Source organism: Setaria italica, chromosome V (genome assembly GCF_000263155.2).
Source record: "Setaria italica strain Yugu1 chromosome V, Setaria_italica_v2.0, whole genome shotgun sequence".
Taxonomy (NCBI): domain Eukaryota; kingdom Viridiplantae; phylum Streptophyta; class Magnoliopsida; order Poales; family Poaceae; genus Setaria; species Setaria italica.
Genome location: NC_028454.1, coordinates 27,757,744 through 27,779,207, shown reverse-complemented (window position 1 = coordinate 27,779,207; position 21,464 = coordinate 27,757,744). Strand labels below are relative to the sequence as shown.

At 43.4% G+C, this 21,464-nt stretch overlaps 5 protein-coding genes across 5 annotated transcripts; 2 read left to right on the top strand and 3 right to left on the bottom strand.

Annotated features, from left to right (window-relative positions):
* The first annotated feature begins 1,400 nt into the window (after positions 1-1,400).
* Positions 1,401-5,364, top strand: LOC101772043. The gene is made up of 9 exons (XM_004969037.4): positions 1,401-1,706; positions 2,920-3,034; positions 3,147-3,253; positions 3,618-3,743; positions 3,844-3,964; positions 4,056-4,140; positions 4,262-4,375; positions 4,470-4,509; positions 4,873-5,364. Exons 1-9 carry the CDS (start codon positions 1,518-1,520, stop codon positions 5,023-5,025), a joined length of 1,050 nt encoding a protein of 349 aa, XP_004969094.1. The 5' UTR covers positions 1,401-1,517; the 3' UTR covers positions 5,026-5,364.
* Positions 5,365-5,910: 546 nt separating this feature from the next.
* On the top strand, positions 5,911-7,323 carry LOC101771643 (probable calcium-binding protein CML14). The gene has a single exon (XM_022826562.1). It carries the CDS (start codon positions 6,086-6,088, stop codon positions 6,965-6,967), a length of 882 nt encoding a protein of 293 aa, XP_022682297.1. The 5' UTR covers positions 5,911-6,085; the 3' UTR covers positions 6,968-7,323.
* Positions 7,324-14,048: 6,725 nt separating this feature from the next.
* Positions 14,049-15,826, bottom strand: LOC101771245. Its single transcript, XM_004969035.3, has one exon. It carries the CDS (start codon positions 15,738-15,740, stop codon positions 14,454-14,456), a length of 1,287 nt encoding a protein of 428 aa, XP_004969092.1. The 5' UTR covers positions 15,741-15,826; the 3' UTR covers positions 14,049-14,453.
* A 1,167-nt stretch (positions 15,827-16,993) lies between these two features.
* Positions 16,994-20,755, bottom strand: LOC111257229. Its single transcript, XM_022826418.1, has 3 exons — positions 20,387-20,755; positions 18,025-18,372; positions 16,994-17,891 (listed from the first exon to the last, which is right to left on the bottom strand). Exons 2-3 carry the CDS (start codon positions 18,367-18,369, stop codon positions 17,310-17,312), a joined length of 927 nt encoding a protein of 308 aa, XP_022682153.1. The 5' UTR covers positions 18,370-18,372; positions 20,387-20,755; the 3' UTR covers positions 16,994-17,309.
* Positions 18,293-20,392, bottom strand: LOC111257228 (protein ALP1-like). The gene is made up of 3 exons (XM_022826417.1): positions 19,435-20,392; positions 19,132-19,357; positions 18,293-19,050 (listed from the first exon to the last, which is right to left on the bottom strand). The coding sequence occupies exons 1-3, from the start codon at positions 19,954-19,956 to the stop codon at positions 18,608-18,610; spliced, it is 1,191 nt and encodes a 396-aa protein (XP_022682152.1). The 5' UTR covers positions 19,957-20,392; the 3' UTR covers positions 18,293-18,607.
* Positions 20,756-21,464: the final 709 nt, after the last annotated feature.

The following is a 21,464-nucleotide window of genomic DNA, read 5'->3' as shown; positions in this document are numbered from 1 at the left end:
TTTTATCCTTTAAAACAAACAAGTAAAGCCGTTTTGCTAAACGTTTTTTCAATCGGACAAGCCACAGCTAAAAAAACCGCTCCACTGGAGAAGCTACAACCGAAGCCGTTTCAGCTACAGCCACAACCCTCACAAAGGGAGCCGAAGTAATAGAAAAAAGTTATGATTGGAATGTGCTGTCAATTCAAATTGTAGAGGGAATCAAGGGCACATGAAAATTTGAGAAGAAGTCTTCAAATGCATCGGAAAGAAAAAAACCTTTTGGATGTGTGTGCGTGAGGGTGAGAGAGGGAGGGAGGGAAAGACGTAGGAAACAAAACAACAAGGGGACCTCACATTTACTTTCGTTTTCTCTAAGATTCTTTGGAAAATCGCATTGAAATTCCTATGGAACATCGCATCAATCTCTTTGAAATTCCTATGGAATGGGATATTCCAAAGAGCAAGCCTACATGTATCAAAGAAAATTCCTTCATGTATCAAACAAAATTCCTATGCATCCATGCATCCTTCCCTTTTGCAAAGAACAAGTCTATACAACGAGTCTTTAATTAATATTTTCTACAAAATTGTGGCATTTCAAAGAGAGATAATTAAATAATTCAAAAGTACTTTCTATAGTGAGTCTAATAACATCTAACTAAGGTTAAAGAGTACTGAAATATTTTATGCATTGATGGTCAAATTTTAAAAAGTGTTTGACAGCTAGAAATCCTTAAAATGACCCGTATTTTGAAAGGGAGTAACTAGAAAGATTGGATGACAGCTAGATTGGAGATCTAGAGTGATGCACGAGATATTTCTTTGTATTGGAGTATAGGATGGGGTCTCGAAGTTTGACAGTCCACCTTCCACTATGTACTGTCCACAGAAGGGGACAACAATTTGAGGGAGAAAAGTTCGTGTGCTCCCGGTCCATCAGGTGCACCCATGCACCCAGCGGATTGCATCCATTGGATGCATCACGGAAGGTGCCGATGCACCACTGTGACCACGATGCACAGTTTTCATTTTAGCCCCTCCATTTTCATTGAACCATCCAAGATGCATCGGACGGGTGCAAGTTCCCCGGTGCACACCCTAACAGACTGGAGCACTCGAAGCTTCCTCTAATTTGAGGTCCATTTTTATTAAGAGGTGCTAGATATACCTCAAGTCTTTCATTTCCACTAAATACCACAGAGTATGAACTGCAAAAATGAATTAAAAGTAATTGCGCATAATCTCAAACAATAAAAAATCAGGGAACCGATAAAACCATTTTCTCGTGTGAATTAAAAGTCGAGGCTCTGCCACTGAGCATCTGGCCCCACCATTCCAGAAGTCTGGAATTTTCCAACTACCAACAACCTCCAGGCTCTCTAGGAGGCCCCACCCTGCAACTGCAAGCAGGAAAAGAAAAAAAAATCTCCGCATCTGCTGAAAATTCTTCAGTCGTCCCCTCTCCGTCTCGAACCCCAGGAGGCCAGGCAGGATCCCGGCAAGAGCAGGCGAGAGGATCCCGTCTCGCGGCGGCGATGGGCGAGGGGGACGCGAGCGCCGGCGGAGATCCGCAGAGGCTGAAGCGGATCGCCGCGGCGGCGTACGACTACGAGAACGACGCGCGGTGGGCGGGGTACTGGTCCAACGTCCTCGTGCCGCCCCACCTCGCCTCCCGCCCCGACGTCGTCGACCACTTCAAGCGCAAGTTCTACCAGCGATACATCGTGAGCCCCCCCTCCGTCTCCCTAAACCCCCGCGTGCTTGTCGTCCCCAGATTGGATGACCCTCTCTGTCAAAGTGTCAATTGGTGGGTTGGATGCGCATGCGCCCCTTGCTGCAGTGCAGTGAGCTCTGATCCGTTTGACTATGTCCTTGGGCTGGGAAGAATTATGCGTTCCACCAACGGGTTGGTGCGCTTCTGTTAAAAAATGTTCTAAACAATGGAAAGGAAGTGCCTCTTTTAGGTAGTACCAGTAGATTGTCTTGGCAAAGGAACAAAAGCACCAGCAAATATTACTATAACTGTAGTACTGTAGTGTGCCTTTAGCATTATTAGATCAAATTGGTACGATGTGCATTGATATCGCCCTTTTGCTCAGATTTCAAATATTTGCTACTGTTCTGCCAATGCTTCAGCAGTTCAGCTTACCATTTTCACATGTGTAATTTTTGTGTAAATATGCTTTTTTCGTGCGGCAATTATTCATGAAGAATTGGAGGGTGGCTCATCAGGGCACTATGGATTGAGGTAGCTCAGACACCAGGGGAATGCATTATTGTTTTGGTGCTATAAAAGAAATTACGGATTGTTGCTTGAATTGCTGTTCAGCCAGATCAATACGAATATGAAAACACGGAATGAATTTTATATTGAACCTGTTACATGGTTTATGGGGGAATATGGGTGTGCACTTGTGTCTGTTGTATTGGAATTCTTGGTGCTTTTGCTTCCTCATCCATGCTTCACCACTTCAGTTTCTTCTTGCTGCACAAAAGACCTTTTGGAGTCTCCTAATTAAGGACGCAATAAAGTGCTGGCACTTTGTTCTGTTTATTTCCTCCCTTTCCATGTCAAGTGTTCATGGAATCATGTTTAACTTGGGTGGATGCTCATGTTTGCCATTTACGGATGCAACCATTTTGTTTCCTTGGACTGCCAGAGTAAAAAATCTGATATACCATATACGTTTTTTTTCTTTTTGCTCATGATCTAAAAATGTTTTGTTATACTTTCAGACAACGCTCTCCATATTGGTTTTTGCGTTTCCATTTGTACCCTTTTTAGCTGCATATAGTAGCTTCTGTGCAGTTAGATCTGTTTTTAATGTTACAAAACCTTGCTGCTTGTGCTGGATCTTTTCAAAGTGATAAGATAACAAAGTAAAAGAATCTGTTGCGGGTTTGCAAAATACTTAAATTGCTTTCATTACATCTCAGGATCCTGGTTTGATTGTTGAGCCAATGTCCTCCATGAATTCAAATCAGTCTAGCAGACCAGCAGCCAGGTCTTCAGCTACACCTTCTCGTGAGAATACCAGACCTCATGACTCAGGTACGATGACTATGCTTGAAAGCTTACTTTGGGATTTTAGTTTGAATTAATTGGAGGGTACCCACCACTGTTATGTCATATCCGACTAAGATTCAAGGGTGATCTGGTGAAGGATCTAGCACGAGATCAACTGGGGCCTCCCAACAATCATCGGCAGAGAGAAGTGCAAATTCATTACGGCTTGATGGACGGACAATACACTTCTCTATCAATGCCTGGGTATGAAATGACTACCTCCTTACGTAAAACTTCTATGTATGATCTAGTAGCTGTGAGCAGGAGCTACCATTTATTATGTCGAATGTCACATTCACTTAGTTATTTCACTCCTTTCACCTTTTACCATTTTAATTCTTAAGGGCTGTCCTCATATTTCACATTTCCTGACTGCTTTGCACAAACGTGGGCATGCCATTTTTTTCTCTGCTAGATATATTCTGGACGATTGCCTGATCATTAGATCATGACTTTATCAGCGAATTGTGAAGCTACCCTGCTGTTTCTCTTCTTATCACCAATACATCTTGGTTGATACTGTTACATGTTGGACTGACATAAGATTTCTTGAATTATGATTTGGCAGGTACTGGTTGTAGCTAGCCTTGGAATACTCCCAATTTTACCCAACCATATCTCAAGTAAAGCGTACAGACTTTCGTTGCTAGGAACAATATGCTCATCTGCATATTCTTTATATACCACTTATGGGGTAAGTGCCTGTTAATCTGAATGAATGGATAAAGCTCCTTTCATTTTTGCAGTGCTAATGTTGTGTTATATGGTGGTTATGAATTCTGTTCTGCTTGCAGAAACCAAGAGCTTGGAATATGCCTGCAATTCAGCCCTGGTTGCAATCTATTATTGTAGCCAAGGACTTTGTTCATTTGATGTTCTCTTTTATGATGTTCACATCTAATGTACACTTCAAGAGTAAGCCCAACTTCTGATTTTATCCACCTTTTCCAATTTGTGAGGCTAACCTATTATCTGTTCTAAGCTGCTCATTTTCTTTTGGTTACAGTTGCTCTACTTCCTGTGCTTTGCTGGGCGCTTGATCATGTTGCTCGATTCCTAAGGCGTAATTTTACACGCTCTTCTTTATACAGGTAAGTAAATTCAAAATTGTTTATCTGTTTTATTGTACTCGTGTGCATGGTATACAATCCAATTTCTGCCATTATGAACACCTATTCGTTACTGGTAGTGATTTCTTACTCTCTTGCTCAGGAAGTACTTAGAGGACCCTTGCCTGTGGGTAGAGACAAACAACACTACACTCAGCCTACTTTGTTCGAATGCTGAAATCACCCTGGGTTTTCTCATGATCATCTCACTTTTCTCGTGCGTGCACGCATTTTCTCTCAAAGAACTAGTAGTTGTACAAGGTTTTTGTATATGAGCTTACATAAGATGTTTTGTCCTTTTGCTCATGCAGGTCTAGACGCAACATAATCCAGACATTTATGTACTTTCATGTAAGTTATACTGCTCTGAACAACTGATTTTCCTTTTATTCTCATTTTGTTTCCTCCTTTTAGTAGTTAGGGAGAACATCAGGACTGTTTTTCTAAGTATCATTGTGTGCATTGCCAATGCATTGTGACTTATACTTCAAACTTCTGAGTAGTTGTTCAAATGTACCAGTTTTGCTAACCTGTTTAATATACTGAAAAATCGGATTCTTGATAGCTTGCACAAGCACTCAGGGTAGTAGCGAAGTTCTATCTCATGCATTCTACTTATTGTTGACTCTGGGCTGTTTGATTTACGAAGCCTACTAATTGTTCAGCTAGAACTAAATTACCTAGCTAACCTTTTCGGACATTTCTTTCGTGCAGTTGTTGAAGCTGATGTACCATGCTCCTGTCACATCCGGATACCACCAGAGCGTTTGGGCAAGAATAGGCCGGGCGGTAAACCCCTACATTTATCGATATGCACCATTCCTCAACACTCCCATTTCGGCAGTTCAAAGATGGTGGCTGAGGTAGAAAAGCATGAATCCCGGGTATCCTTGCTACAGAGAAAGCATGCCTACACAGAGCTTGCCCCTCAACAATTTATGAGATGTTCAACGTCTCACTTGCATAGCCTTCAGTTCTTATTCATGATTATGTTATCCGTTGATGTTTCACTGAACCATTGAAGGCATAACACTTCGATAAATTTCTTACAATGCGCAATAGCTATTGAGCGAACTGTCCATGATTCGATTGGATACTGCCAGTGATATCTCAGAATTTCCGAGGATGCTTGTTGCAATCTTGTATGGGATGGCAAACAATGTAGTAATACGAGTGGCAGTATTGATTCTTATAAATTGCCATCGCTGTCTCTTTTGTTTTGCTTGGTGCAGCATCCGTTGTTGGTCGTTGCCATTTCGCGGTCAGGCTGATTGTACTGCTGTTATGGTGAGTGTTGAGAACTTCTCTGCTGTTTTTTTATGGAAGAAATGTCTTGTCGTAAATCATTTTGATTGGGTACGCTGACCCAATCCTGGCACGTATCGTTGGAATGCAGTTTCCTCATCTGTGCCACTTTTATGAGTAGTCGTTTGCAAAGAAAAACACAAAGCAAGTAAAACTATTACCCATATGGTTGGCATACTCACACGCGTTCGTCCTTGTCCATTGCTAACATGGCAAAGGAAGCCACATCAAAATCTGACGTGGTGCGAAAATTCAACTGGTGGTTGTATGAAACACGAGTAATGACTAAATGGCATTTTGACCAGGTTCCGCTCGCACTATTGCAACTTTGCCTGGCCATAATTTTTTTTTAATTGAAGAGTGCTTTCACGATCTCACAAATTTACTAGATTTTATAAATATAGTACTGAAATAGATCGAAATCACACCTTGATGATGACCTAGAAAACAAAACTTCAAGCACTTTTTGATGGGGTGTCCCAAACTTTGTCACAACGCATTTCAATGCCAAACGGTGGACGCTCCAGTAGATCAATGTCGTGATTCGTGAACGACCACCCCCCGTTGAACTCCAACGCATCATTACCGTGAACGACCAAGGTTTGAAAGTTGAAACCCCCGCATGACCGCACGGAGGAAACAATCCAATCTGAGCTCCCCCACAGCTATACCGAGACGCAGCAACAGCAAAACAATAGCAACTGCACAAGCCACGCCACGGCCGCATCGTCAAAACGGCGCCCCAACGGAAAGCCAAGTCCCCCCGGCCCCCGCGCGTATCATATCTCTGTCGGCACGGGCACGGAACGGCATGCAGAGCTCCCGCCCCGCCACCGAAGACCGCGTCCGAGAAGGCAGCGCGACCGCAGCAGCGTCCCCCGCCCAGCCCGCGACCATGTCCACGACGGCCGCCGCCGCCCGCACCAAGCGCTCGGCGTCCATGCCCCACCCCCCCGCCGGCGGCGGCAAGGCCAGGGACCCCTCCTCGGCCCCGGCGGGCGGCGGGCGCGCGCGGCTCCGCGACGAGCAGCTCCGCCAGCTCCGGGAGCTCTTCCTCCGCTTCGACCTCGACCGCGACGGGAGCCTCACGATGCTGGAGCTTGCGGCGCTGCTCCGCTCCCTGGGCCTCCGCCCGGCCGCCGGGGACGAGATCCACGCGCTCATCGCCGCCATGGACGCCGACGGCAACGGCACCGTGGAGTTTGACGAGCTGGCGTCCTCCCTCGCGCCGCTGCTCCTGGGACCTTGCCGCCCCGCCGTGGCCGTCGACCAGGCGCAGCTCGCCGAGGCCTTCCGCGCCTTCGACCGCGACGGGAACGGCTTCATCTCCGCCGCCGAGCTCGCGCGCTCCATGGCGCGGATGGGGCACCCCATCTGCTACGACGAGCTCACCGACATGATGCGCGAGGCCGACACCGACGGCGACGGCGTCATCAGCTTCCAGGAGTTCACCGCCATCATGGCCAAGTCCGCCGTCGACTTCCTCGGCCTCGCCGCCTTGTGACTCTCTCTCTCTCTCTCTCTCTCTCTCTCTCTCTCTCTCTCTCTCTCTCTCCCTCTCCACCGGTCGGTCGATCCCGCCTCCCCCTGTTCGTGCGCCTCGTCCCTCTTCTTCTCCATTTGTCAATTGCTGATGCGTTCACATTCGAACTGGATTGAATTAGTCGTCTGTATGATGGTGTAAATATGATGTGATGTTGCTCGATCTGGTGCACATTCGATTGGAACCTGTGGGTTCATGAAAAGGGGAAGAATTATCTGACCAAATTCATCGTGCTTGATAAGTTTGATTCCAAGGGTAATTGCAGTGTTTCGGTAATTTGAACTTTGAAGGTACACAGAAATAAACTATAGAATTTTCTTTCGGATCACATGAAAGAAAGGATGCAGAGACCTGGTAGGAATGCTAGGTCCAATATAACAATTCATGAGAACAACTTCATGCATACGCATGCAATTGTAGGAACGCGGACCTGGTTCCTTTCAACTAAAATTAACAGCATTCCCTAAAAAAAAACTAAAATTAACAGCATCCCTTTTATTTGCGGGTACATTTTTTCTGAGGCCCGTTTGGATCCTTGAATTGAATTCCATTCTAATTTAGACACAAATTAATTAAACTAATATAGTTGTATATGGAGTATATTTATCATATGGGAGAGATACGTATGTGCATTTCTGCTATAGGAAGCGTGTCGAAAACGTGCTATAAGTTGCACATTAGAAACATAGCATGATGATCTATAGAATCAATTTCTATCTCCCACCTATGAATTTAAGATAGGTTTATATCTAAACTTTGGAAAGTTGTGGTATGCTACATTTCAAAACAAATAGTCTACTCCATCAAGTAGATTCCAATTCCTTCGAAATAAAAGGATTTAAGGAGAATTGGCAGCAGCATTCGCAGCACCTTTTCTGATGGTGATGGAATTGACCAGCCGGTTTATTTGGGGATAGCTACCGGAAGTTCATTAAACTACATGGCTATAAAGCCCACCAGGCCCAAATACTAACCGTACCGATTTCTTCCATTAACAGCCCACCAGTCAAACGCAGGGCCATGCGGCGATGAGTCTTCACGGCATGTACGCTTTTGTTTATTTTTTCCTTTCTCCATTCTTCTAATTATGCTAGCTATTTGCTAATCAGATGCTAAGATGTATGACGAAATGAATTTCAACTTGAAAAAATTTAGTCGACATTCCTGATTTGCTAATCAGGTGCTTAGATGTATGACGAAATGAATTTCAACTTGAAAAAATTTAGTCGACATTCCTGATTGAAAAAAACTAATTAACATTCTGATTATACTGTTTTAGTATTTTTCACATAAAATTAAACTAACACGTTTAGACCGTTTAACTAATATATTCAACATTTTAAAGAACTAGGTTCAACATTTTCTTAAAGTTAGTTCAACAATTCAGATAAACTGGATCAACATTTTGTATAGAAATGTTGAAGCAGCATGTCCAAAATGTTGAAGTAGTTGTTCAAAATGTTGAAATACTACAATCTGAATGTTGATTTTAAAAGATATATTAAAAAATAAAAAATATATTCATATTGGATCTCATTTCGTTGCATTAATTACAAACAACACGGTGGTTCAAACTGATTTCGAAATGGATTAACGGTTTAAGAGATAATCGTATTTTAAGTTTGGAACTCAAACTAGATTCTCATCCGCCTCCTTCACTCGGCTGTTGACACCTATCCTTCGGGTTTCCACCCGCACCAGTGAACCCGTTTCGTGCCCAAGAAAACTCGCAATCTCAGCCTTTGCACGGAGCTCCAACAATGGAAGCTAAGTAAAAAAAATTCCAGAAACCAGATAGATTTTCGGTTTATTTTGGGCCGATGCCCACCCAGTAAGGTTGTCAGGCCACAGAAAAATCTGTCAAAACCGGATGGGCTCATGCTGGGCCTCCGTGCTTCTTTAGTGTAAAAATTGTTAGAAATGCCGCCTCCTGGTCCGGGCCAGGCCAGCAGGTTCGTTTCGGGCTCCAATCTGCTCCGCGATATGGGAAACTACAAGTTCTTTGCTGTGAGTATTCAGAACCTGGTCTGCTCTGATCCGAATGTGGTGCTGGATTGTGATTTATTTTTATTTAATCTTTGAAAACTACTGGGTTATGATTTATGTTTATTTATTCTCTGAAAACCACTGGGTTGTGGTATTAGGAGTCTCCTTTGTGATCTGTCTGTAAGCTCCTTGTCCTGAAGAGAGCATATGGAATATTTTCTCTTGCTACAAGATCCATTGTTCCTGTCTATTTTTGTGGACGGAATTTGCTTGTATTGTTTCTTGACCAACTTCTTTCTACTACAATGCTTGCCGTTCTTCTCAGATGCATTGCATATTAAAACTTGGAGAATACAGAAGTAAAAGCGAGATCTTGTATCTGCCTGTGCATTTCTTCCCTTTTGTTTACCATCTCCCTTTCGCTAATACATAAACACCTCAATTGAGTTTCTTGTGTGAGTGGCATGCGATGGTGCAGGTGTGATGTGATGTAGATGCATTGTGCATTTGATCTTAAAGAGCGATTCATGAAAAATGGAAGAATTCTTTGTTAATCTAATACTAAAGTTTGACAATATTTTGTTTCAACGGGGCAAAGGGTCAACATCTATAGTCGCTCTAGTGCAGTCCCTTAACACAATGAGTATTTCTGTTCCTTCTTTCCTTACATTAAATGGAGCTTCTTGCAAAATGAAAACTTGATCATAGTCTGACTTTGAATCATGTTGTTGCTAGATTGAAGTACTCCGATCAATGGTGCTTCTTGCAAAATGAAAACCTGATGATTTTGCTAAGTGTTCAAGAAACTCTACCAAATCCTGATGCGGTGGTGTTGACAAGGAGCAAGTTGAGGCTGACAAACAAAATGGGGTACAACTTCGATAATGGTTTCTTACTCACCAGCAAGAGTTACCTTGAAGAAGAAGACAGAAGATTCGAAATCAACTCTCAAATTGCAATTAGTTGAGATTGAGAACTTGAAGAAGTTATCACAAGACACTGAAGCACTCCTTCGTCAACTGCTAACCTTTGCAAGAGGTTAAAATCGATGCTCTACTTTGTGGTTTGAGCTTATGTCATGTATGCAACTTTGTTAATCTTTCTTCTTTGTAAGACAGTGATCTTACATTGTGATCTGTGATGAATAATTTGGAAATGAATTGAAATCCATTATTTCTCAGACTGAATTTGAAAAATTTATTCCTTACGTGGGCTTAGCTCACATATAATTGTGCCAAAAATATATTTCATTCATAAATCGGGAGAAAACAAAAGGACCTATCAGAACAAATTTTTGGCTATCGGAAAAATATTGGCCTATCGGAACAAATTTGAGCTCGACCCAACAACAAATGTGGCAAATTCATTGTATGATGAAACAATTTATCACAATGATCATGTCACATCAGATTCTTATCCATCATGGTAAAACCGTAGGAGCCAATTTGTGATGTTTGTGTGGACGTTTCGTAGGTGCCATAGATTTAGTGACGCGCAAATATAAGGAACATCACTAATCGCGGTTATGACGCTCGATTAGTGACAAATGGTTTGCTCGTCACATGAGCATCATAAATCATGGTTTATGATGAAAAAAACATGTTTATGATACATTTTGGTTCGTCACTGATCAATAGATCCCTTATAGTGTTAGCTTGTGCCTCTGTCTCTTGACTACTTCTCAATGTCATTTTTTTTTTCTCAGTGGAGAAGGCAAATGATCAATGAGACTATAAGAGGGCCATTGTGAGGCCACGAGCACTGTGTTTGCTATAAGGTGAAATTATTTAACTAATTATTGACCTGTTTGTGATGGGCATTGCACAAGCACAGGTCCCTGTATGCAAATGATCAATGAGGGATTATTTGTGCACCTACCAAACTGTTCTCTTATGATCTTATCGGTGTGTCTTGTTCGTTGGTGATCTTAGTCTCATTGGGGACCTACTTTAGCAAACCCGATTCAGTCCCATTATATTTTTTTGCACTGGGAATGCTAGTGCAACTTCATATTTTCTAATACTAAGACAAACATTAGGTTGTTTCCAAATTTGAGGTTCATACGAGTTCGAAAATGTTCTAAGGTGTGAAAAGTTCAATGTTTCAGTTGAGTTATATGAAACTATGTGAGACAGTGAGAGATGTATCTATTTTGTGGACAATGTTTTGTCTCGCTTTATTAAAATGATTCGAATTTTCGTCACTATATTTGTTTCTGCTTTAAATTTAATAATTCTTTCTGTACCTGCAGGTCATGTATCTAAGTATTAACTCCAAAACAGAACTGAGCTCAGGTTGTTTATGTACCTAATTATTCAAATCCAAAACTATCAATCTGTAGTATGGACGAACATTTGTTGGGCAGCAAAGTCATGAACTTCGTAGAGATTATGGTGTATTGAATTGCTAATCTGATCTTGGGGTTGGCCGGTTGGGTCTTGCATCATTTAAATATATGGATTATTGCTTGGTATGCGCTGAGCTACTGATTGTGCCATAGAAATTGTACCTAGTGTCCCAGCTGTACTTTTTTTTCTTTCAGCGATGTACCCTTTGGAGTAAAAGATTGTATTCTACTTGCTCTCCCTCTCTTATGTACGTGAGAATTGAAGCTCTCCCTCTCTTAAGTTCTGTTTTTGAGGGAATTCTCTTATGTTCTGTTTCTTGCTCTAATTTTGTAGCTTACTTGTTGCATTGCTGATCAGGCTATTGGGGGCAGTGAATAGTATCTGCCATCTTTGGACATGTTTGCATTGTCTGATACGTTCTGGTTAGACAAAGGTTCACCTACCCCTGGTCTTAGGGGATATCTTTGAACATTCTGAGCTCTGTATTGTGTAATTTAAGTGCAGTTTCCTTCCATGATTCAGTGCATTACCGTTGACGCTGTCTGATTTGGATTATAAATGTTTTTTTTGGCACTTATCTATCCTCTTCGTGGTCTGTCCTTGCAGATCTTAAGTTATCTGGATCAGATGCGGAGTTCACAAGGACACGATTGATCTCTGCCAAAGCGTCCTTCAGCGCAAGTCCCTTGACTGGACTTCAGTCACTATTATAAAATGGAAAATGTGATATGATAGAAAATACCTTGTTCTTTGCGGTTGACCACTTGTCAACAAGTTTACACCACTGTTACTAGAGTTCATTACCTTCAGTTAGTTTTTGCCCACTCAGAACTTCTCAGTATCGGTATATATAGCATTATGAACCTGGCTGTTTGGTCTGCTTTGTTTTTGTATTTAGGAGTCACTTTTGTGGCTGTGAGATCCTTGTCCTCAAAAGGAGTGTCTACTCTTCATTGCAACGATGTCCTTGTAATCTCGAGCATGCTAATCAATTAGTATGGATCTCTTTCTCAGTATTAGATGATTAAGTGTTACTAAGTAGCTGGAAAAGATAACAGTAGATTGTAGAACATCAACATCCTTTCTATATGATATATTTGTGTTGATATAATTTGCTTGTATGATTCAGTAACCATCTTTTGCATACCAAGATGCTTGGTTCCCTTTAGAAGCATAATACATTGCAACTTCGGTAATATCAAATTCAACAACCCCTTTACTTAATCTTGGACTAAACTTTGTGGTTTCATTGTTGAAATGCTGTGCTTCTATCTTATAGCTGTGCCCTGTGCTATAAGAAACAGCAGATACATGGAAAAGAAATCTATTGTGAATTGTGGAATAATGGATTTTAGTCTGGACTCATGATGTGGACCAAAAGCATTTTCTGTTCTTTAACCGTGGAAAGCCAATTGCCTTGTAAATTAAGTTGTTTTTTCATTCCTAGTTAAAGATAACCTTATCAGACAGCATGACAAAGGTTGAATTCGCCAATTCGGGGCGCTCAAGGGAACCTGGTCAACAGTTGAAGTACGAGATCCATAGTGCTATACTGCTGCCAATAATGACACCACTTTCGTGGTCTCACAAAATTTCCAGATATAGGACTTGTAAACAAAGAGCAATTGAATAGTAAAAAAAAGACCCTACCTTAGCATCATACTCCGTAGTATTAAACCTTGATCTGTCTAACCTATGTCTACCGGTAGGGATTTCCTATCCAAGGCAGTTCTGCTCAAAATTGTTGCATGGGATTGAAACTGACAAAATTCTTGAGATGCTGTGTCATCTTGTGCAGGTGGACTACTTTGTTGCATGGGCTTGAAATTTACAAATTTCTTGAGATGCCGTGCCATCTTGTGTAGGTGGACTACTTTCTTGCCATATAAAAGAGAAGGGAGGGAGTACAAAATTCTTCATTTCCATCTAAAAGAGATGGATGTGCAATATAACATAAGGAAAGGCATAATCTAGAGATCCAGAACAGGTTCCACATTTAGGCAAAGATATATTGCAGACAAAGTATTCCACAAGCTCACATGCCCCCTCATGGCATCATCTTGAATTGGCACATTTCCATTCTAAACAGGCCTAGCATGAAGTGAGGTGTTGCACTGACTAGGTGCCACAAAGCAGTGAGCTGCGAGGCGCAAGTGAGAGGAAACCTCCTAAACAGGCCTAGCATGAAGTGAGGTGTTGCACTGCCTAGGCACCACTTTTTTTTTTTAAACGTGTGTTCTTCAGCCGATCAATTTCCCAGTATCAAAATGGAGAACCTGTCAGAAAATTTCCCACAATACATGAAACTATCAAGCTAGTCCCTTTACTTTAGCACATACAACTAATGCTACCTTTAGCTTTAGAGGAACAGTTTTGATCCTAACTTTTGTAGGATAAATCCTTCAAGATTTGACAATATATATATATATATATATATATATATATATATATATATATATATCACATTTCCTACAGGTGTAGCAGATAAAAACGGTCAATGCTGATAAGGCTTTTATAACCTAAGATATTATGTATATCAAGTGTTTTCAGTTCATGTACAACACAAAGTTAACCATCTGTGTGTGTACATCTACCTCCATAGGTGTAGCCACTCTACCATCATATATACCTAACAGGTAGCAGTAGTCTTAAGATGACAGTATTCCATACCAAACAGGTAGCAGTAATCTTAGGATGACAATATCAAATTGGAGAAGCCTAAGTAACAGGTAGCAGTAATCTTAAGATTTAATGTTGCAACAAAGATACATAGCCACTGTTCTCTTTGGATAAAGGATCTTACAGACAGACAACAAAAGAGACTCCTAATAATAGTGTAACCCAACAGCTAGCTATGATGGGCATACAGAATAAAATAAAGTCCAGAATCATCAGATCAGCACTGAAAAAGAGCTCACTAATGGTAAAACAATAACCAGTGCAAAACAGCAAAGCATAGGATAACTGACTAGCGAGTGGTGACTGAATCTTCGGCATCATGGATTACAGTTTGATTTGTCAGCATGATGCATCTGCATTTGGGTATGTTAGTTTCCTTGCAAACAACAACCAGTGCTTGGTTTCGCTGGCTTCTCCATTTCTTATTCCTTGTATCACATCTGATGGCCAGTTATTGCATTCTGTGTAGCATCTTCAAGAGCGAAACTCCCATAGTTACCAACTAAAGAAGGAGGCCATGTCATAACATAGGGGTAAACACCAGCGTCATACGTCCTCTGAAACAGCTTTTCCAATTCCATTGTTTGCAAGCAGAAGGACAAAAACCAACTAGGAGTCTGGGTATCATCTGATTTCTCTGATGTTGCCAAGTATGCAAAGCCATCCCTGACTGCTACAACTTGCAGCTCATCATAGACACTGATTAGTTCGCCGAGGACCTGATCAAGCTGGGTATCTAAACGGGCAGCCCATTGCAGGTCCCACCTCTCAATGATGCCATTCTCTGTTCTGCGCAATAACAAACCAACACAGAAATCAATAGCATAGACAATACAGCGTGCACCACTACTTGTTTCACCAACCACAAAGCTGCAATGCTCATTCTTCAGGAGCTGAGGAAGCTCATCGACAGAAAACTCCATTGTGACTGTATTAAGTGTGATCATATACTTGCGATTCTTGTAAACCCAGTACAAGAACCCCTTTGATTGCATGCTGCTATCCAGAAGCCAAAATTTCTTACGGCTTGAACTCGCGGGGACATTGACCCACGGCAGAATCGACCACTCATTGGTGTCGGAGGAGAAGAATGTAGCCCGTACCCTGGACTCATCATGTGCAAGAAGCACCACTCGAAACGACAAGGGGTCTTCGTCGGAGCAGAGCAAGCAGGCATTATAACACACGACGGGGTAGCCGCGGTGACCTTGGAGGGTGTCCTCATGGGCAAGATCAAAGAACCGCTCGCTTCGCCGTGCCAAGGGATTCAATACCGCCATTATCTCCTCTTCGTCGTTCCTGAGGAGGATGTATCCGCCGCGGCAGTCGAGGATGTCCCAGCCGTGGGGACCGCCGGGGCGCTCCTGGAGTGAGGTGAGGAAGAAGTCGCCGCCCCGTACGGCGGCGGCCAGATCCCGGTCGGAACGGCGGGCAGGGACGAAGGAGGGGAAGGCAGGGACGGCAGGGGCTTGGCCGACGCTGGGGGTCTCGAAGAAGAGGCCGAGGAGGGGCGCCCGGTGGATGTCGCGAAAGTGGCGGCGGAAGGCGGGGGAGGAGGCCACCGCGCGGCGCCACGCGCGGCAGGTGAGGGCAGCGCGGATGAGCGCCGCGAGGGACGGGAGGCGGAGGAAGATGTCGAGCAGGAGGTCCTCACCGAGGGAGTGGATGGTGGAGGGGGTCCTGGCCGGCGGCGGCTGGCTTGGATCAGTGACGGAGGTCATTGCGGCCGGCGGCAGGGGCGGTGGCGGCTGCGGGTAGGTGACGGATCCTGACCTCACCGGTAGTGTCTACGAGAAGGAATGGGCCGAGCGGGGGAGACGGGGGCTGAACTTCACATTGGCGGATGCTAATTATGATAACTATATGAACTAATTATAAAACTAATAGCAGAATCACTAGGCTAAATTATGAGACGAATCTATTGAGCCTAATTAATCTATCATTAGCGAATGGTTACTGTAGCACCACATTATCAAATTATGGACTAATTAGGCTTAATAGATTCGTCTCGCGATTTAGCCTAGGGGTTGTGTAATTAGTTTTGTAATTAGTCTAGGTTTAATACTCCTAATTAGTGCCCAAACATTCGATGTAACGGGACTAAACTTTAGCCCCCTCCTCCCAAACACCCCTGTATGTGTCACGCCCTAGGCCTAATAAGGGGGTGTTTGGGAGATAGGGCTAAACTTTAGCCCACATCGGATGTTCGGATGCTAATTAGGACGACTAAATATGAGCTAATTACAAAACTAATAGCAGAACCCGTAAGCTAAATCACGAGACAAATCTATTAAGACTAATTAATCCATCATTAGCGAATGGTTACTGTAGCACCACATTGTCAAATCATGGACTAATTAGGCTTAATAGATCCATCTCGCGATTTAGCCTATGGGTTGTGCAATTAGTTTTGTAAGTAACCAATGTTTACTCCTAATTAGTGTCAAACATCCGATGTGACGGGGGCTAAATTTTAACCCTTGTGTGCCAAACACCCCCTAAGATGAGATGATATGTGAACCTCCAGGCCCATTTAGCACATGGTTCGATGGGCTCAGTTTTTTAAAAAGGCGCCTTAACATTTTCACCAAAGCAAAGCGCCAAAACCCCCTCTGCGATCCAGCCACCGCTGGCGCCACGCCGAAAATCAAAGATTTCCAAATTGGCCAGGCTCGTTGGGCGGCCCAAGGCCCAACACTAAGGTAGTGTTTGGTTACTTGAATGAAGTGGAACATGTATGGGATGGTTCATCTGGATAGGATGATTCTGGACGATATAATACAAGTTGGATGTTTGGTTGTGTGAATAAGATGGTACATGATTTTGTTTGGTTGCTTGAATAGGATGATACAGGATGGTACAAGATCATGTTTGGTTACCTGAATGAATCAGGGTATGGTAACTTCCCTACTATAGGTGGTAACTTTACCTCTAATATAATGAGAAAGCAAATAAAGCGTGTTAGATAAATAAATTGACATAAAAGAACGCATCCAGATATAAGCCCAACACTGAGATATATCACAGATAATAGTTCATACATATCAGATCATAGTTCATTCATACCAGATAATACCATACCATAGTTCAAACATATCAAACCATCAACCACCGTAGTAGTTCATCAACCACTGTAGTTTTAGTTCTACGGTTAGCAAAATATTAGAACCAACACCAACATGCTACAAAATACCCCAGCACAGTTCATGACTAGGTACAACACACAATCACTAATTATAAACCACCATAGATTACAGTTTTAGTGGTTAGCAAAATATTTAGATTGCTACTTATAGATCAGCATCGGAAAGGTGCTCCTTGATGTACCTTGCAACCCATATCATTTTGCTTGATAGGGGCAACTTGTAAAAGGCCTTTGCTTGTGGTGGATGGTCACACAAATAAGCATAGTAGTGATCAAGATGGGCTGCATCAAATCCAGGGATACTCATCATGGCATCATAAAGTCCCTCAGGAATGTCACCATCTGAAGCAATGGCCTTGGTGACATTTGTTATGGCTGCTGCTAAGTTCCCGAGGCTCTGGCTAATCATAGTCACCATGGTAATATTAGGATCTTCAACAGTGACCTTGGCCTTCTTTGGTGGTGGTGGTTTAGTACCTGAGGACTCCCCGCCAGTATTGTTGATAGACATTGTCACCTCATCGGGCATTGCCCCTACTTGATCATTTGTAGGTGAAGCATCTTCAGTGTCTTTTGGTGCATTCTCTGTTTCAGTAACCTCTGCAGCGAGAGGGTCATTTGCTCCCTTGGCATATGCACCAGTTGCCAAACTATTGCCAAAGATAGTGGCCATCTCATGGTAGTGCTCAATTGGAGTGTTTAAGTAGTTGGCATCCTCACGATGGTCCTAGCAAGCCAAATACATTGGTGCCATGAATTTTAGTAAAATATTAAGACTCATATGACAACAATTTCAACAAACTAAGAAGAGCATAAGGTAAAAATTTCAATCCAGTAATAACAATCATATGGCAACTAACCCGAATATGACCAATGTAATGCTCTCTCTCAAGGGTTATGGTACAACTTTCTTCGTCCCAATTAGCTGCACTCAAGCTTTTCAGCTTCACAATCTTTCCATAAATCTTTTTCCACTTTCTGAGGTGGTTGCTAACTTGTGTACCGGTGACATGAACACCCAGACAGTCATTCAAAGCCCTTGCACAGGCATTCAAATGAACTTGCTTGAAGCCTGAAGATGTTTTAGTGCCACTAGCCACAAGCTGAGACAAGTAGTTGAGCATAAAGCTTGACATAGCACTTGTCCATTGAATTGCACCTCCACCATGTGCAGCCAAGTTATCTCCCTGATGTTCCTGGTCCATCTCCTACAACATACAAAAGAAACACAAGAATTCATAATATAGAAAAATTATTCATATTAAATCAGCAAGGATTCATATCAAAACAGCACAAGCATTCCTATTAAACAGTAAAATGATTCATATTACAACATCACAATGGTTCCCACTAGGCACAACACAATGGTTCATAGCTGCTACATAAATTCGAGAAAATAAACAACACAAAAAATACTTCATTGGTACAATACAAAGCACATTATTAATGTCCGTAGTGATTTTGACGATCTGCCCACATTGCTTCAGCAATCAATTGCCTCTTGTCAACCATAAACCTATGGTCATTTGCTAGCTGCCTTGTTATCCTTCGAGGGTTAGGTGTCCAATTGCTCTCTGGTAGAATGAAACGGTCTGTTCCTTGAGAAATAACCCAATTGTGAAGGATGCAACAAGCTAGGACAATATCAACTTGAGTGCGGAAGGGGAAGAATGGGGTTGCATCATCAAGAATTTTGAATCTCCTCTTGAGTGATCCAAAGGCACGCTCTATGGTCACCCGTAGAGAAGAGTGCCTAAGATTGAACAACTCCTCAGCATTTTGTACAGGGTTGTTTCCCCACTCATTCAAGTGATACCGTACAGCACGGAATGGTGGCATGAACCCAGGTTTGGCTCCATATCCAGCATCAACTAGGTAGAATTTTCCTAAGATATTACCAACATGGTGATTAAATAAGGTTCAATTGAATTGGTATGAGCATAAATATCTAGAAACAATTATGTTACCTTCCGGGACACGTAGTCCATTCTCACGCTCTATTGCATCAGCTAAAACCACAGCATCATGTGCTGTCCCCTCCCAACCAGCCAGCACATATGTGAATTTCAAGTCAAAATCTACCGCTGCCATAACATTTTGGGTAGAAAATGATTTTCTACCACGAAAGGCTGCTTCCATAGACTTACTAACAGATGCTCTTATATGTGTTCCATCAATAGCACCAATACAATCCTATTGTTCACATAAAAAAAATCAGAAACCAAAAGTTATGACCATATATCCCTAATCTAGGGTTTGTCGTGTCATACCTTGAAGTATGGATCCCATCTTGGGTTCCCTGCAATTTTGGCTGGGGTCTCCAATGAAGGTGGCCGAATAAGATCATTGCGTAGCTCACCTATGGCATGGAGGACTAATCCAAAGTACCGACTAACTGTTTCACCTGACCTATTAAAATTAGTACCAACTAACCTATTTCGTAGGTTGTGACCAACTGTATTCAAGAACATGGCAACTTGTTCCTCAATGCATACATGTTTAGTGTCACGTAACAGAGAGCGTTCCCTCAAAACTTGGCACAACTGGAAAAATGAGATTCTCTTAAGCCTTATCATTTTTGTGCATGTTGTATCATCCTTGTAGATCCTTGTGTTAAGATACTCAATTCTAGACTTATCCCTCTCCTCCATTGGCCCATAAGTAATACGTTGCCTTTTATTGCTTAATATTCTAGACATCACAAACAAAGCCACCATACATGAAGCTGCATATGCTGCTGCTGCGGTAATAAGCATCAATAATTTTCTCCTAACAAGGTTCCTGTTGTCCATCTACATTACCCAAAATAGTGCAAAACATGTATCAATTTCATAACTAACCATACTGTGTCAGAACAATATATCAATCATGTTTCAGAAATGCACTTTCTAAACGCCCAGAGGGTCAAGGTAAGCTACCAGAAAAAAAAAACAAAACAAAACAAGCTGAGTACAGAGGTGAAACCAGTACAGCACTACAAGCATCTCGAAGATCGGCCTGAACCATCACAAGAGCACGTCACAGCCTGCACGAAATCCTAAAATTCTTACAGGAAGCCTCTACACAACAAGCAGACGGCCAACTTCATCCGTCCAGATCCAGAACAATAAAAAAAGCCCCAATCTCTCACACCATCCGTGAATCCAGAACACGAGCGCGTAAGGTCAAACACGAATCCTAGATCTACTGGGAAAGTAGGAGGGAGGGGGGTGCCGGCCTTACCTGGTCCAACTCTTGACTGTCGCTGGTTGCTGGAGGAGGCGTGGGCGGGGCGGCTACTGTCGCTGGTTGCTGGAGGAGGCGTGGGCGGAGCGCCGCCCAGTGCCGTCGCCAGGGGCGAGAGAAGAAACGGAGGGGGTGAGAGAAACAGAGGGGTGGGGAAAAACCGAGTGGACGGGAGGTGAGCGGTGAAAAGGCGAGCGCGCCTGGTCCTGGATCGGTCCGTTCCGTCAATTTTGCCGCACCGCTCGGTTCAGCATGGGATAGGAATATTCTTGGAATATGGATGACCCTATCCTGCACCGCTCGATTCAATTCGACCAACCAAACGTGGTGACCGTTTCTGATTCTGGACGGACTCGTACAAGTACCGGTTCATGCAACGAACCAAACACTACCTTAGTAACTGCCCCTCCTATAGTCCCATCACCGATGCAATCCTGTAAGTTATTGTTCAAAAAATATAGCTCTAACTTTTATGTGCCACCTACAAAGGCTTGTTTGGTTCACTGACTTAAATTTAAGCACCCGTCATATCGAACCCGATCTAACTACCATATAAATACAAAACCCTAACTTATTCTTTCAATTTTCCCCATTTGGCCGTCCACCCGTCCCCAAGATCCTAGCCTCCTAGGGTCCTCCCACCTCCCTCCCAGGTCCTCCCACCTTCCTCCCGACCTTCCTGCTTGCTTGGGGACGGGAGCCACCATGCCTACCGCAGGAGGCCAGCTGCGCGGGGGGCCAGCCTCCGCCGCCCGAGGCCGCCAAGGGGGGCTAGCTGCTGCCGCCAGGGGCCGACGCGGGGGGCTGGCCGTCGCCGCCAGGGGACCGACGCGCGGCGGCAGCTGCCGCCACCGGGGGGCGACTGTCTGCGGGAGGCTGGCCGTCGCCGCCCTCCAGGGGCAACTGGAGCCGGCCGCCACTGCCAGTGCCGGGCTGGGCACTAGCACGGCATGGCCCGTCGTGTTAGTGGGCTAGCCCGACATGATAAAAAGGTCATCGGGTCGGGCCTGGGCCGCCTCCTCGGCACGCAGTGCCAGCCCAGCCCGGCATGAAAACCCTTCGGGCCTATTAGTAC

Coding starts and splice junctions, on each gene's coding strand:
- LOC101772043 (XM_004969037.4), top strand. CDS start 1,518: ATGGGCGAGGGGGACGCGAGCGCCGGCGGAGATCCGCAGAGGCTGAAG. Junction 3,254..3,617: donor ACTTCTCTATCAATGCCTGG/GTATGAAATGAC, acceptor ATGATTTGGCAG/GTACTGGTTGTAGCTAGCCT. Junction 4,141..4,261: donor ACACGCTCTTCTTTATACAG/GTAAGTAAATTC, acceptor TCTCTTGCTCAG/GAAGTACTTAGAGGACCCTT.
- LOC101771643 (XM_022826562.1), top strand. CDS start 6,086: ATGACCGCACGGAGGAAACAATCCAATCTGAGCTCCCCCACAGCTATA.
- LOC101771245 (XM_004969035.3), bottom strand. CDS start 15,740: ATGACCTCCGTCACTGATCCAAGCCAGCCGCCGCCGGCCAGGACCCCC.
- LOC111257229 (XM_022826418.1), bottom strand. CDS start 18,369: ATGGACCAGGAACATCAGGGAGATAACTTGGCTGCACATGGTGGAGGT. Junction 17,892..18,024: donor ATTACATTGGTCATATTCGG/GTTAGTTGCCAT, acceptor TTGGCTTGCTAG/GACCATCGTGAGGATGCCAA.
- LOC111257228 (XM_022826417.1), bottom strand. CDS start 19,956: ATGGACAACAGGAACCTTGTTAGGAGAAAATTATTGATGCTTATTACC. Junction 19,358..19,434: donor GATGGGATCCATACTTCAAG/GTATGACACGAC, acceptor TGTGAACAATAG/GATTGTATTGGTGCTATTGA. Junction 19,051..19,131: donor TGGACTACGTGTCCCGGAAG/GTAACATAATTG, acceptor GTAATATCTTAG/GAAAATTCTACCTAGTTGAT.